We start from the raw sequence: 16,155 nt of genomic DNA on the forward strand, positions 1-16,155 counted from the left end.
ATCTCTTTCAGTGAGGTGGGATATAGTTGAATTTTGTCAAACTTCTGTGGAAATGCATTTTTTAAATATTTTAAACTGTGTTCTGACGAGGGAACCTCCCCATTACACCCCCCTCAGATTTAGTTATAAGTTGGCACAGTGGATAGGCCTTGATAAACTGAACACAGATCAATTGAGAAAACAGGAAGAAGTTGTGTGGAACTGTGAAAAAATAAGCAAAATATACAAACTGAGTAGTCCATGGGTCACATATGCAACGTCATATGCAACAGGAGCGCTGTGGTCTCGTGGTAGCGTGTGCAGCTGCAGAACGAGAGGTCCTTGGTTCAAGTCTTCCCTGTTGTTGTTGTTGTGGTCTTCAGTCCTAAGACTGGTTTGATGCAGCTCTCCATGCTACTCTATCCTGTGCAAGCTTTTTCATATCCCAGTACCTACTGCAACCTACATCCTTCTGAATCTGCTTAGTGTATTCATCTCTTGGTCTCCCTCTACGATTTTTACCCTCCCCGCTGCCCTCCAATACTAAATTGGTGATCCCTTGATGCCTCAGAACATCTCCTACCAACCGATCCCTTCTTCTGGTCAAGTTGCGCCACAAACTTCTCTTCTCCCCAATCCTATTCAACACTTCCTCATTAGTTATGTGATCTACCCATCTAATCTTCAGCATTCTTCTGTAGCACCACATTTCGAAAGCTTCTATTCTCTTCTTGTCCAAACTATTTATCGTCCATGTTTCACTTCCATACATGGCTACACTCCATACAAATACTTTCAGAAATGACTTCCTGACACTTAAATCAATACTGGATGTTAACAAATTTCTCTTCTTCAGAAACGCTTTCCTTGCCATTGCCAGCCTACATTTTATATCCTCTCTACTTCGACCATCATCAGTTATTTTGCTCCCCAAATAGCAAAACACCTTTACTACTTTAAGTGCCCCATTTCCTAATCTAATTCCCTCAGCATCACCCGACTTAATTAGACTACATTCCATTATCCTTGTTTTGCTTTTGTTGATGTTCATCTTATATCCTCCTTTCAAGACACTGTCCATTCCATTCAACTGCTCTGTCCCTGACAGAATTACAATGTCATCGGCGAACCTCAAAATTTTTATTTCTTCTCCATGAATTTTAATACCTACTCCGAATTTTTCTTTTGTTTCCTTTACTGCTTGCTCAATATACAGATTGAACAACATCGGGGAGAGGCTACAACCCTGTCTTACTCCCTTCCCAACTACTGCTTCCCTTTCATGTCCCTCGACTCTTATAACTGCCATCTGGTTTCTGTACAAATTGTAAATAGCCTTTCGCTCCCTGTATTTTACCCCTGCCACCTTTAGAATTTTAAAGAGAGTATTCCAGTCAACATTGTCAAAAGCTTTCTCTAAGTCTACAAATGCTAGAAACGTAGGTTTGCCTTTCCTTAATCTTTCTTCTAAGATAAGTCGTAAGGTCAGTATTGCCTCACGTGTTCCAGTGTTTCTACGGAAACCAAACTGATCTTCCCCGAGGTTGGCTTCTACTAGTTTTTCCATTCGTCTGTAAAGAATTCGTGTTAGTATTTTGCAGCTGTGACTTATTAAGCTGATAGTTCGGTAATTTTCACATCTGTCAACACCTGCTTTCTTTGGGATTGGAATTATTATATTCTTCTTGAAGTCTGAGGGTATTTCGCCTGTCTCATACATCTTCCTCACCAGATGGTAGAGTTTTGTCAGGACTGGCTCTCCCACGGCCGTCAGTAGTTCCAATGGAATATTGTCTACTCCGGGGGCTTTGTTTCGACTCAGGTCTTTCAGTGTTCTGTCAAACTCTTCACGCAGTATCATATCTCCCATTTCATCTTAATCTACATCCTCTTCCATTTCCATAATATTGTCCTCAAGTACATCGCCCTTGTATAGACCCTCTATATACTCCTTCCACCTTTCTGCTTTCCCTTCTTTGCTTAGAACTGGGTTTCCATCTGAGCTCTTGATATTCATACAAGTCGTTCTCTTATCTCCAAAGGTCTCTTTAATTTTCCTGTAGGCGGTATCTATCTTACCCGTAGTGAGATAGGCCTCTACATTCTTACATTTGTCCTCTAGCCATCCCTGCTTAGCCATTTTGCACTTCCTGTCGATCTCATTTTTGAGACGTTTGTATTCCTTTTTGCCTGTTTCACTTACTGCGTTTTTATATATTCTCCTTTCATCAATTAAATTCAATATTTCTTCTGTTACCCAAGGATTTCTACTAGCCCTCGTCTTTTTACCTACTTGATCCTCTGCTGCCTTCACTACTTCATCCCTCAAAGCTACCCATTCTTCTTCTACTGTATTTATTTCCCCCATTCCTGACAATTGCTCCCTTATGCTCTCCCTGAATCTCTGTACAACCTCTGGTTCTTTTAGTTTATCCAGGTCCCATCTCCTTAAATTCCCACCTTTTTGCAGTTTCTTCAGTTTTAATCTACAGGTCATAACCAATAGATTGTGGTCAGAGTCCACATCTGCCCCTGGGAATGTCTTACAATTTAAAACCTGGTTCCTAAATCTCTGTCTTACCATTATATAATCTATCTGATACCTTTTAGTATCTCCAGGGTTCTTCCATGTATACAACCTTCTTTCATGATTCTTAAACCAAGTGTTAGTTATGATTACGTTGTGCTCTGTGCAAAATTCTACCAGGCGGCTTCCTCTTTCATTTCTGTCCCCCAATCCATATTCACCTACTATGTTTCCTTCTCTCCCTTTTCCTACACTCGAATTCCAGTCACCCATGACTATTAAATTTTCGTCTCCCTTCACAATCTGAATAATTTCTTTTATTTCATCATACATTTCTTCAATTTCTTCGTCATCTGCAGAGCTAGTTGGCATATAAACTTGTACTACTGTAGTAGGTGTGGGCTTCGTATCTATCTTGGCCACAATAATGCGTTCACTATGCTGTTTGTAGTATCTTACCCGCATTCCTATTTTCCTTTTCATTATTAAACCTACTCCTGTATTACCCCTATTTGATTTTGTGTTTATAACCCTGTAGTCACCTGACCAAAAGTCTTGTTCCTCCTGCCACCGAACTTCACTAATTCCCACTATATCTAACTTCAACCTATCCATTTCCCTTTTTAAATTTTCTAACCTACCTGCCCGATTAAGGGATCTGACATTCCACGCTCCGATCCGTAGAACGCCAGTTTTCTTTCTCCTGATAACGAGTTAAGATTTTACTTTCTTTATTTTTGCATAGTTATTATCTGTCCGTTCGTTCATTGACGTCTCTGTTCACTGTAATAAGTTTAGTGTTTGTGTTTTGCGACCTCATCGCAAAACAATGCGATTAGTAGACGAAAGGACGTGCCTATCCAATGGGAACCGAAAACATTTGATCGCAAGGTCATAGGTCAACCGATTTCTCCACAGGAAAACACATCTGATATATTCTATACGACACTGGTAACGGCATGTGCGTCACATGACAGGAATATGTTGTCGACCCACCTAACTTGTACACTTGGCGAATGGGTAAAAAGATTCTTCTACCTTGCCCGATTTAGGTTTTCTTGTGGATGTGATAATCACTCCCAGAAAAGTGATGAAAACATAACAGTTTGTCACATAAACAGAAAATAAAAAATTAAACTTTACACTCGATGGAAGATTTGAATCAAGGACCTTGCGTTCCGCAGCTGCTCACGTTACCACGAGACCACGGCGCTCCTGCTTTCCCAGTGTCCTTGATGTTGCTTATCTTGCCATGAACTACTCAGTTTGTATATTTTGCTTATTTTTTCACAGTTCCACACAACTTCTTCCTGTTTTCTGAGTTGATCTGTGTTCAGTTTTTCAAGGCCTATCCACTGTGCCAACTTGTAACTAAATCTGAGGGGGCTGCGATGGGGAGGTTCCCTCGTGAGGAACTATGCAAACCTAAGTTGTCTGCTACAGAAAGGAAAAAGTTGTTGAAAGTGTCTGCAATTTTGGAGGTATCTCTAATCACCCATTTACATTTAAAATAATTTCCCCATTTGCTTGATTAGTTTTTCCTGTTTCCCTTTTTACTATGTTCCATATAGTTTTTATATTGTCATTAGAAGCATATATTTTTTCTTGAAAATAAATACATTTTGAGGTTCTCATTACTTTGTTTAGAATTTTACAATATAATTTGTAATGTGAATTAGCTCTGTAGTCATCGTTTTCCCTTGACATTAAGTACAGTCTTCTTTTTGTTTTGCAAGATACTTTTATTCTATTTGTAATCCAACGTTTTGAAACATTTAATATATTTGCTTTGATTACTTTCTTAGGGCAGCAGTTTTCGATGTGACTTATGACCATATTAGAGAAATAGTTATATTGTTCATTTATCATGGGTGAATTGTATACATCTTTAGAGTCTGAATTTCTCAAATAGTTTTTTATACCTTCAATTCCCGTTTAATTTATTCTTTGTACAGTTTCCCACTTCTTGTTATTAGTTGAATCAGACCCCACTATTTTAAACGTAAGCAACTGGGCATCATGAACTGAAAGGCCATTAAATATTGGATTTATACTATGATTTGCTAGTGTGGTAGTATCTATGAAAATGTTATCAATAGCAGTGCTGCTGGTACCCATAACCGTGGTTGGGAACTGTACTAAGGGAATGAGATTATGAGAAGTGGTAAGAGACTCTAGTATGGATCTTGAGTGACTATCTTCCAGAAAATTTAAATTAAAATCTCCACCTAGTGTGAGTCCATTATTTTTAGAAGTTAAGAAATTTAATACTGTATCAATCAGTTTAGTGAATAGTTGGAAATTACCGGTTGGAACCATGTATATTGTGACGAATTGTTTTTCTTTTGTGTGCTTCTACTTGTGTGGCACATGCTTCAAAATGCTGATCACTACAGTGTTTAAGATTGTCAATGTTTTTTTAATTGTGACCCTTTCTAATGTAAGTGGCAACTCCTCCTTTCTCCATCTCTTTTCTACAATAACTTGAAGCTAAGGTATACCCTTCCATAATAAGCATTTCAATTTCACTACCTAAATGATGTTCAGAAATACAAATAATATCAACAGTATTTTTAGACTGTAGCTCATCTAAACAGATCTGAAATTCATTAATTTTGTTTTTTAAACCTCTGATATTTTATACTAGCTTAGTGCTCGCTGCTTCACTCGCACAATCGATATGGTCTGCAAAGATTTCTTTTGTTTTTCTTCGACCAAATTATTATTTTTTCACCAATTGCAACATCATCTACACTTTTCACGCTAATTAATGCCATAGAAACATAGTCTTTTCTTATGCACTTTTGACCGAAAATCGATTCTGGTAGCTGAAGTTCAAGTTTTATGTTAATAGTGCCTTTGCGTCATTTTGGTGATATCTCCACAGGAAGTTTCATCCCTTAACACATATATCTTTGTGTCTAATCGAGAAGTGAAGTACCCGTTTTCATGGATGCAGTTTTAAAATTTTTTTAATGTAACGAAACATTTTCTTGAACATTCTCACCTGGTATTTCGCCCAAAAAAGGGTTGAATTTCCAAAAACAGGGAAAACGTAATTTTTGCATTTCCAACACAGAATCCAAATACAGATATTCATATATTTAGCTTTGAAAACGTTTTGATAACGAAATAATTTCATAAAACTTTCCATTCCATATTTCACTCCCTTAGGGGGTGAATTTCCAGAAACAGTGTTTTTATTTATGACCAAGAAAACAAATACCAGTTTCCATAGATATAACTTTAAAAATGCTTTAGTGGCTCTTTAAAAATGATTTATCTCCAAAAAACACGCATCCACTACTTTACCTCGTTAATGGTTGAAGATCCAGGGATGCTGAATTACTTTCTTTTTACTTCTAGCTGAGAAACTAAATACCAGCTTCCGTCTTTCTGTCTTCAAAATTGTCTTTATAGTGACATATTTACAAAAACCTTTCATCCCCTTAGAAGTGGAGCTTCGAACAGTCTCTTCTTAAACGACATCTACAATATAAGATCCACACGCCTCAAAATTTCAAGTTTCTATCCTTAGAGTTTTCGGGTGGACGATGATGAGTGACTGAAACAGTCTGGCCCTATTTTACCCCCTTAAGGGTTGAATTTCCCAAAACATGGAGACACGAATTTCTTTCATTTGTAACTGAGAAGACAAACAAAAATTTTCATAGATTTAGTTTTAAAAATGCCTACGCCATGGAATGTTTTCATAAAACATTTCACCCTCCCATTTCACGCCCTTACGAGATTAATTTCCAAAAATAGTGAAGTAGGTATTATTTTATTTCCAACAGAGAAGCCAAATACAAATTTTCATAGATTTAGCTTTAAAACTGCTTGGCTAAGAAACATTTCCACAAACGTATATCCGGTATTTCACCCCCATAGGAATTGAATTTCGAAAAACAGTGAAAAATTTATTTTTTATTTCTAACTGAGAAGTCAAATGCAAATTTTCATAGGTTTAATCTTGAAAATGCGTTTATAATTAAATATTTCTAAGACACTCATTCCCTATTCTACCCCATTACGGGTTGATTTTCCAAAACTGGTTGAAACTCGTATTTCTTTATTTCTGACCGAGAAACCATATACGAATTTTCGTAGGTCTGGGTTCAAAATTGTCTTGTTATTGTTGTTGTGGTCTTCAGTCCTGAGACTGGTTTGATGCAGCTCTCCATGCTACCCTATCCTGTGCAAGTTTCTTCATCTCCCAGTACCTTCTGCAACCTACATCCTTCTGAATCTGCTTGGTGTATTCATCTCTTGGTCTCCCTCTACGATTTTTACCCTCCATGCTGCCCTCCAATGCTAAATTTGTTATCCCTTGATGCCTCAGAACATGTCCTACCAACCGGTCCCTTCTTCTCGACAAGTTGTGCCACAAACTCCTCTTCTCCCCAATTCTATTCAGTACCTCCTCATTAGTTATGTGATCTACCTATCTAATCTTCAGCATTCTTCTGTAGCACCACATTTCGAAAGCTTCTATTCTGTTCCTGTCCAAACTATTTATTGTCCATGTTTCACTTCCATACATGGCTACACTCCATACAAATACTTTCAGAAACGACTTTCTGACACTTAAATCTATATTCGATGTTAACAAATTTCTCTTCATCAGAAACGCTTTCCTTGCCATTGCCAGTCTACATTTTATATCTTCTCTACCTCGACCATCATCAGTTATTTTGCTCCCCAAATAGCAAAACTCCTTTACTACTTTAAGTGTCTCATTTCCTAATCTAATTCCCTCAGCATCACCTGACTTAATTCGACTACATTCCATTATCGTTGTTTTGCTTTTGTTGATGTTCATCTTATAGCCTCCTTTCAAGACACTGTCCATTCCGTTCAACTGCTCTTCCAAGTCCTTTGCTGTCTCTGACAGAATTACAATGTCATCGGCGAACCTCAAAGTTTTTATTTCTTCTCCATGGATTTTGATACCTACTCCGAATTTTTCTTTTGTTTCCTTTACTGCTTGCTCAATATACAGATTGAATAACATTGGGGATAGGGTACAACCCTTTCTCACTCCCTTCCCAACCACTGCTTCCCTTTCATGCCTCTCGACTCTTATAACTGCCATCTGGTTTCTGTACAAATTGTAAATAGCCTTTCGCTCCCTGTATTTTACCCCTACCACCTTTAGAATTTGAAAGAGAGTATTCCAGTCAACATTGTCAAAAGCTTTCTCTAAGTCTACAAATGCTAGAAACGTAGGTTTGCCTTTCCTTAATCTTTCTTCTAAGATAAGTCGTAAGGTCAGTATTGCCTCACGTGTTCCAATATTTCTACGGAATTTCAACTGATCTTCCCCAAGTTCGGCTTCTATCAGTTTTTCCATTCGTCTGTAAAGAATCCTCGTTAGTATTTTGCAGCTGTGACTTATTAAACTGATAGTTCGGTAATTTTCACATCTGTCAACACCTGCTTTCTTTGGGATTGGGATTATTATATTCTTCTTGAAGTCTGAGGTTATTTCATCTGTCTCATACATTTTGGTCACCAGATGGTAGAGTTTTGTCAGGACTGGCTCTCCCAAGTCTGTCAGTAGTTCTAATGGAATGTTGTCTACTCCGGGGGCCTTGTTTCGACTCAGGTCTTTCAGTGCTCTGTCAAACTCTTCATGCAGTATCGTATCTCCCATTTCATCTTCATCTACATCCTCTTCCATTTCCATAATATTGTCCTCAAGTACATCGCCCTTGTATAGACCCTCTATATACTCCTTCCACCTTTCTGCTTTCCCTTCTTTGGCTAGGACTGGGTTTCCATCTGAGCTCTTGATATTCATACAAATGGTTCTCTTTTCTCCAAAGGTCTCTTTAATTTTCCTGTAGGCAATATCTATCTTACCCCTAGTGAGGTAAGCCTCTGCATCCTTACATTTGTCCTCTAGCCATACCTGCTTAGCCATTTTGCACTTCCTGTCGATCTCATTTTTGAGACGTTTGTATTCCTTTTTGCCTGCTTCAGTTACTGCGTTTTTATGTATTCTTTTCATCAATTAAATTCAATAATTCTTCTGTTACCCAAGGATTTCTACTAGCCCTCGTCTTTTTACCTACTTGATCCTCTGCTGCTTTCACTACCTCATCCCTCAGAACCACCCATTCTTCTTCTACTGTACTTCTTTCCCGCACTGGTGTCAATTGTTCCCTTATGCTCTCCCTGAAACTCTGCACAACCTCTGGTTTAGTCAGTTTATCTAGGTCCCATCTCCTTAAATTCGCACCTTTTTGCAGTTTCTTCAATTTTAATCTGCAGTCCATAACCAATAGATTGTGGTCAGAGTCCACATCTGCCCCTGGAAATGTCTTACAATTTAAAACCTGGTTCCTAAATCTCTGTCTTACCATTATATAATCTATCTGATACCTTTTAGTATCTCCGGGATTCTTCCATGTATACAACCTTCTTTTATGATTCTTGAACCAAGCGTTAGCTATGATTAAGTTATGCTCTGTGCAAAATTGTAACAGACGGCTTCCTCTTTCATTTCTTACCACCAATCCAAATTGTAATAGTAGCGACATATTTTGAAAAAGACACTTCATCGTCTGTTTCTTCTCCTTAAGGATAATACGTCTTTTAAAACGAGTGAACTAGCCCGTGTTTAAAGCTACACTTCTCGCGTGGCTGCGTGAGCGACGATGCACGACTTACGGTGTTTCTGTTTCCTTCTCCTTTCAGATAATCTCAACGCATTCGACGAGGCCGTGACTGGTGTTTTAGAGTGGGCAAAACAATACCTCGAGTTCTCAGAAAAAATGTGCCACGGATTTCTGAAAGATGAAAACGTACAGAGTCTGTACAAGTCGGGGAAAAAGTTCGACGTCATTATTCTAGAGAATATCTTCACAGAATGTTTACACGGATACGCTCACGGCCTGAAAGCGCCTGTGATCGTGCTGACGAGTTTTGGAGGTCTGGACTGGATGGCCTGGATGGTGGGGAGTCCAAACCCTTACGCCTACGTTCCGACTGCGTTCCTCACATTCGGCTCGCACATGAATTTTCTTGAACGACTGGTGAACACAGTTGTTGGGATAGGACACAACGTGCTGCGTCATATTTTATACATACCTCGACTAGATTCTATTTTACAAACGTATCTGAGAGATCCTTCGCTGCCGTCTCTGTCAGAAATCGAAAGACGAACTTCACTTCTCTTAGTTAATTACCATTTCACTCACGGAAGCCCACGTCCCCTCGTACTCAACATGGTCGAAGTTGGAGGGATGCATGTCGGGAAGCCTAAGCAGCTACCACAGGTAAGACGTCACAGTATTAACAGGAGAGACTGTAACTTAGCGGATCTGCATATGTTGTTTCATGAATGTTTATAATTTTAGTAATACGTGGGAAGTTCAATAAGTAACGCAACACATTTTTTTATCAATCGATTTCTGTTGTAAAAAATGCAGAATTTTTTGTCGGACGTCGTGGAATGTTCCCGCTTCAGTTCCTATAGTTTCCTGAAGTTCCGATAGGTGGCATCACTGTACGTAGCCTTCAAAATGGCTCTGAGCACCATGGGACTTAACATCTGAGGTCATCAGTCCCCTAGAACTTAGAACTACTTAAACCTAACTAACCTAAGAACATCACACACAGCCATGCCCGAGGCAGGATTCGAACCTGCGACCGTAGCGGTCGCGCGGTTCCAGACTGAAGTGCCTAGAACCGCTCGGCCACAACGGCCGGCCGTAGCCTTCAAAACAGCGTCTCTAAGTGAGGTACTTTTAAAGCAGAGAGCTGTTTTTGAGTTTCTTTCGGCATAAAACCAGAGCATCACAGATAGTCACAGCCGCTGGCAGAATGTCTACGGAGACGTAGCTGTGAACAAAAGCAAGGTGAGTCGTTGGGCGAGGCGTCTGTCATCATTGCAAGGAGGTCGCGCAAACCTGTCCATTCCCCAGCTTGCCAGCCGGCCGCACGCGGCTGTCACTCCTACAATGTTGAAACATGTGCGCGCTGTTGCTGGAGGTGATCGCTATATGACAATCAAAAACCGCGCTGCTGAAACGTACATCTATTATTGGTAGTGCTGGCACACTCAAAAGTGCGTCTGCACTGGATTCCTGGCCTCGTGACAGGACAAGGAGAATTGGTGGACCGCATGTGCCGAACAGCCTGTGCGTTACGAAGCTGACTGTGACAATTTTTTGTCGGGCATCGTCACAGACCATGGAACATGAGTCTCTCACTTCGAACAGGAAATGGCGGTCCATCATGGCGCTGGTAAGTTCCTATGGGACACAATGGGATCAAAGTGCTGAGGTCATCGGTCCCTAGGCTACCACGCTACTTAATTTAACTTAAAGTTACTTACGCTAAGAACAAGTCCTGAGGGAGGACTCGAACCTCCGACGGGGTGGCAGTCTCCATGAAATGACGCACCTCTGCTCTGAAGAAAAAGTTCCCAGCCACACCATGAGATGGTAAAGTCATGGCAACCGTCTTCTGCGACTGTGAAGGGATTATTCTATTTGCTATCGATCCTCATGGTGCCATGATCAGCACTAAAGTGTAATGTGCCACTTTCGGGGAACTGAAAAAACAACTTCAGCGTGTTTTTCCCCACAAAAATGCTGTAGCAGTGCTATTCCAGATTCCTATAGTCGTCAGGAGAGAGTCAGGCAGGATGCAGTGATCAGGATCTAGCCACGCGGAAAGCGCCAAGGAAACATCGGTGACAATAACGCAATACAGGATTGTCTTGGAAAGCGCCACGCTACATCCAGGCCCGGAGACCAAAACAGGGCTGTTACGCACTGGACTTGCGGTTCCGCCAATCCAGCGAAGCGTCAGGCTGTGGCCCCCGACTCCAGTATCGAGAGTCCTCTTGTTAACTTCGAAGATTTGCACTCGACAGTCACCGCCCCAGGTCCACCTATATACTGAAACTTCCCGGCAAATTAAAACTGTGTGCCGGACCGAGACTTGAATTCGGGACCTTTGCCTTTCGCGGGCAAGTGCTCTACCAACTGAGCTACCCAAGGACGACTCACGCCCCTCCTCACAGCTTTACTTCTGCCAGTACCTCGTCTCCTACCTACCAAAAAGGCAAAGGTCCCGAGTTCGAGTCTCGTTCCAGCAAACAGTTTTAATCTGCCAGGAAGTTTCATATCAGCGCACACTCCGCTGCAGAGTGAAAATCTCATTCTGGCACATAAATACTCTCTGACTCGCAGGGGTATGCCCTCAGCCCCCATTTAGTGGACAGTTGACGGCAGCATCGGTGTCTGCCGCAGGAAGAGGATAACCAGCAGCAGTAACCCCCCCCCCCCCCCTTCTTTCCGTCGAAGGCAGATGAAGGATAGCTTCCAGGTCACACAGGAGAAGCCTCCAAGGGGCTGGCCTCTGCGCCCCATCACTGCTGAGTCAGAAGTCGATAGTGCATCAGCAGCGACCTTCCGGCCAGATGCATGGCTCCATAGACGGTCGAAGACAGCGAGGTGTGGCGAGAGTCGAACTCGTTAGCCTCCCCTCTCACTGGATAGCTACAACGGACACAAAGGCTGAGACCACGGTCTGGGCAGTCAGCAATCTGCACTCAGCAACCAGACTTTAGTTAAGACGGGTGACGTACTTATGTTGGCGCTTCCCGTGCTGTCTGCAGCGGTGGGGATGGTTATGATGTCATGTGACCTGGTCTTACCTCGCTGTCAGCTCTCATAGTGGCTTCAGAGTTTCGCAGCTTCGCCTTTCAGAGGCTCTTCTTTGCTAGTTCAGTACCTGATTACTTATTGTTGCGTTGTACCTAGGCCTCCTTAGGACACTCTGCTTCGTAAAAATTTTTTGTTTATTTATAGACACAATCAGATGTATATGACACAGTCATAACCCGTTTCGGCCATATAATGACCATCTTCAGATGCTATAACAATACAAAAGAAAATTTATATTAAAACCTAAAAAATAAGTGCAATATTTAACCACGCTTGTTAGTAATGTAACTGAATTTATGCGAAGTACATATAGTTCATACCGAAAGGCGGCATACACCGAACACAGATTCATGCCTTGTCAAACTAGCTATAAAATGTAAAACACCGGTCTTATATAGATATAAAAATGTGTTAGATTTTGTTCACCGTCTTTGCGCTAGATGCGCGCGTCCTCTATAAGATAGTCATAATTTTTCAAAAGGCCAAAATGTACAAATTTACTATTAATATTTATGTCAAATGTACATAAAATTTAAGGTTACAGAACAGATCGTAAAATGTAGACTGGCAATGGCAAAGAAAGCTTTTCTGAAGAAGAGAAATTTGTTAACATCGAGTATAGATTTAAGTGTCAGGAAATAATTTCTGAAAGTATTTGTATGGAGTGTAGCCATGTATGGAAGTGAAACATGGACGATAAATAGTTTAGACAAGAAGAGAATAGAAGCATTCGAAATGTGGTGCTACAGAAGAATGCTGAAGATTAGATGGGTAGATCACATAACTAATGAGGAAGTATTGAATAGGATTGGGGAGAAGAGAAGTTTGTGGCACAACTTGACCAGAAGAAGGGATCGGTTGGTAGGACATGTTCTGAGGCATCAAGGGATCACCAATTTAGTATTGAAGGGCAGCGTGGAGGGTAAAAATCGAAGAGGGAGACCAAGAGATGAATACACTAAGCAGATTCAGAAGGATGTAGATTGCAGTAGGTACTGGGAGATGAAGAAGCTTGCACAGGATAGAATAGCATGGAGAGCTGCATCAAACCAGTCTCAGGACTGAAGACCACAACAACAACAACAAACAGATCGTTAAATCAGTAAAATAACATTTCAGAACAAGGAGAAAACATTGCTATAGACGAAAATAGTAGTAGCATTTGTAGAGTGTATTTGTGACACCGGATGGCACTGTATTTCCGGCTTTTCCTAGATATGACGATTCATAACAAAAATGGTAGACATACGTTCTAAATATTTAGGAAACCGACGGTACGGACGTGATTATCAATGCCCACGTCAGAAACATGCATATTTTTATAGAATGTTACACAGAATAGTAAAACTTCCATTATGTCAAATGGAAGTGAAAAAAGAACTTGACATATTAAGACAGGTCGCCCTTGCAAATGATTATGGACCAGATATAGTTAAGTCCATGCATAGCAAAATTAAGAGGAAGATAAAAAGGAACGAGAAACGGTAGGTAAAACCGACAAACGAAAAGGATAAGTACGCCACTATCAAATATATAGGCAAAACATCAGATAAAATCGAACATATACTCGGAAGAAACGGGGTTAAAATTGCATTTCGATAATTTAGAAAGACTAGTGCGTTATAATTTGCCACGGTAAAGTAATAAATATAGTGAATCGGGGGTCTACAAAATATCATGTCAAGAATGCGAAAAAAGCTATATCCGACAGACAGGCCGGTCCTTTGATGTAAGGTTTAAAGAACGCACGTATCCCAGTAATACGACAGCGCTAGGCTTACATATGCAAGAGGAGGGTAATAATATTGGTAACATCGACGAACAGCGCCAAATTCTACATGAAGTTACAAAAGGTAAACGATTAAACATTTTAGAACAAATGGAGAATTATGTTACGAGACGCAGAGAACCTGACAAACTCCTCAATGAACAGAATGAGTTTGCAACAGACGCATACTTCAACATTTACGACGATCTGTTCACCTGAGCGAATCGTTTTTACTACATACGCGCTGTCTGGGGCGGGCCACAACAGATGTCAACAACCTTTAAGGCAGAGGAGCGAGCCATCTACCTGCAGCAGAGCGCTACACTCGTCGTCCTGCCCGTGTCGTCCCTGTCGTACTAATGGACAACGGCACAAACAGCCAATATCCGGAAATACTGCGCCGTCGGTCGTCGGAAATACACTCTATGAGTGCTACTACTATTTTCGTCTATAGCAATGTTTTGTCCTTATTCTGAAATGTTAGTTTACTGATTTCAAGATCTGTTCTGTAACCTTAAATTTTATGTACATTTGACCTAAATATTAATAGTAAATTTGTACATTTTAGCCTTTCGAAAAATTATGACTATCTTATAGAGGACGCGCGCATCTAGCGCAAAGACGGTGAACAAAATCTAACAAATTTTTATATCAATATAAGACCGGTACCGAGCGAGGTGGCGCAGTGGTTAGCACACTGGACTCGCATTCGGGAGGACGACGGTTCAATCCCGTCTCCAACCATCCTGATGTAGATTTTCCGTGATTTCCCTAAAACGTTTCAGGCAAATGCCGGGATGGTTCCCTTGAAAGGGCACGGCCGATTTCCTTCCCAATCCTTCCCTAACCAGAGCTTGCGCTCCGTCTCTAATGACCTCGTTGTCGATGGGACGTTAAACACTAACCACCACCGCCACAACTAAGACCGGTGTTTTACACTTTATAGCTAGTTTGACAAGGCCTGAATCTGTGTTCAGTGTATGCCGACTTTAGGTATGAACTATATGTATTTCGCATAAATTCAGTTAGATTACTAATAAGCGTGGTTAAATATTGCACTTATTTTTTAGGTTTTAATATAAATTTTCTTTTGTATTGTTATAGCATCTGAAGATGGTCATTGTATGGCCGAAACCGGTTGTGAGTGTGTCATAAACATGTGATTGTGTCTATAAGTAAACATAAAAATTTACAAGAGAATCAATCACGCACTCCTTAGAAAAAATGTCGTTTTTACCAAAATCTCTGCTTTGTGACTAGTGTGACAATATCTCTTGGCTTCCATGATGTCGTTACGCTTCGCTTGCAGACTCGGGGACCCAGTCATTTGCTCATGCTGCAGTAGCTTCCATGTCTGCCACAGTTCGCTCGGCATTTACCCCCAGCTGGCAATCTACTGGTCATTGAGACAGCCAGTCTGGTTTCTGGGAACCGCCGAGGTAGAACTTGGACGAACTTGTGTTGTATGCCAGGGAAGCTACCCTGGGCCGTAACAGTGCAAGCGAACTTCTCCTTCTCCGTGACAATGCAAGGCCTCGCAGGTGAGAGGAGCTCACGAAACCTCAGTGCACTGTTCCTGCTCATCCACCCTACACGCCAGATCTTGCGCCTTCCGACTTCCACCCATTTGGTCCAGTGAAAGGTCCACTCCCTGGGAATCTCCAATGTCGACCAACAGAGTGGTGCCATGTGGGCGTACATGCCCTCCCAGAAAGGTGGTGTAAGGCCGTCGCATTGGACGAAGATTATGTTAAAAAATATGGTCTTGTAGCCAAAATATGCGAAATAAGATGGTATATTGGAATCTCAATCAAACCACCTTCTTTCAGAAAGAAAATGTTGCATTACTTATTGAATGCCCCTCATATGTGGCAGTCTTATGAAAATCTTCATTTGGCCAAGGTCTCAATGTATCTTGGACAAATAAAGAATTTAATAAAATGTACGAGATTTAAATTTACAAATCGCTGTCTCAGAGCTGACTATTTCAGTTAATCACAATTTTACTTATACTGTACATTCTCAGCGTGACTGGTTGCCCCTTCCAATACTTTTTTTAAAACTGATTCCTCTACTCTTTCCGGAATGTAAACGTGTTGCAATTGGAAACTTCATTGTTAGCAGAGGTGGAGAAATTTATGACACGTCGAGTTGAACAGAATCACATACTCTACAGCTCAATGAATGATTAAAGCAAT

The 16,155-nt window shown here is 40.8% G+C and overlaps 1 protein-coding gene across 1 annotated transcript in view; it reads left to right on the plus strand.

Annotated features, from left to right (window-relative positions):
- The window catches only part of LOC126419832 (UDP-glycosyltransferase UGT5-like), a 101,318-nt gene that overhangs the window by 34,856 nt on the left and 50,307 nt on the right, over window positions 1-16,155 (plus strand). Inside the window, exon 3 of the mRNA XM_050087064.1 lies at window positions 9,209-9,789. Within this exon, the coding sequence (XP_049943021.1) occupies window positions 9,209-9,789 (581 nt within the window). The remainder of the gene's footprint in view (window positions 1-9,208; window positions 9,790-16,155) is intronic.

The sequence above is a fragment of the Schistocerca serialis genome, chromosome 9, assembly GCF_023864345.2.
Source record: "Schistocerca serialis cubense isolate TAMUIC-IGC-003099 chromosome 9, iqSchSeri2.2, whole genome shotgun sequence".
Lineage (NCBI taxonomy): Eukaryota > Metazoa > Arthropoda > Insecta > Orthoptera > Acrididae > Schistocerca > Schistocerca serialis.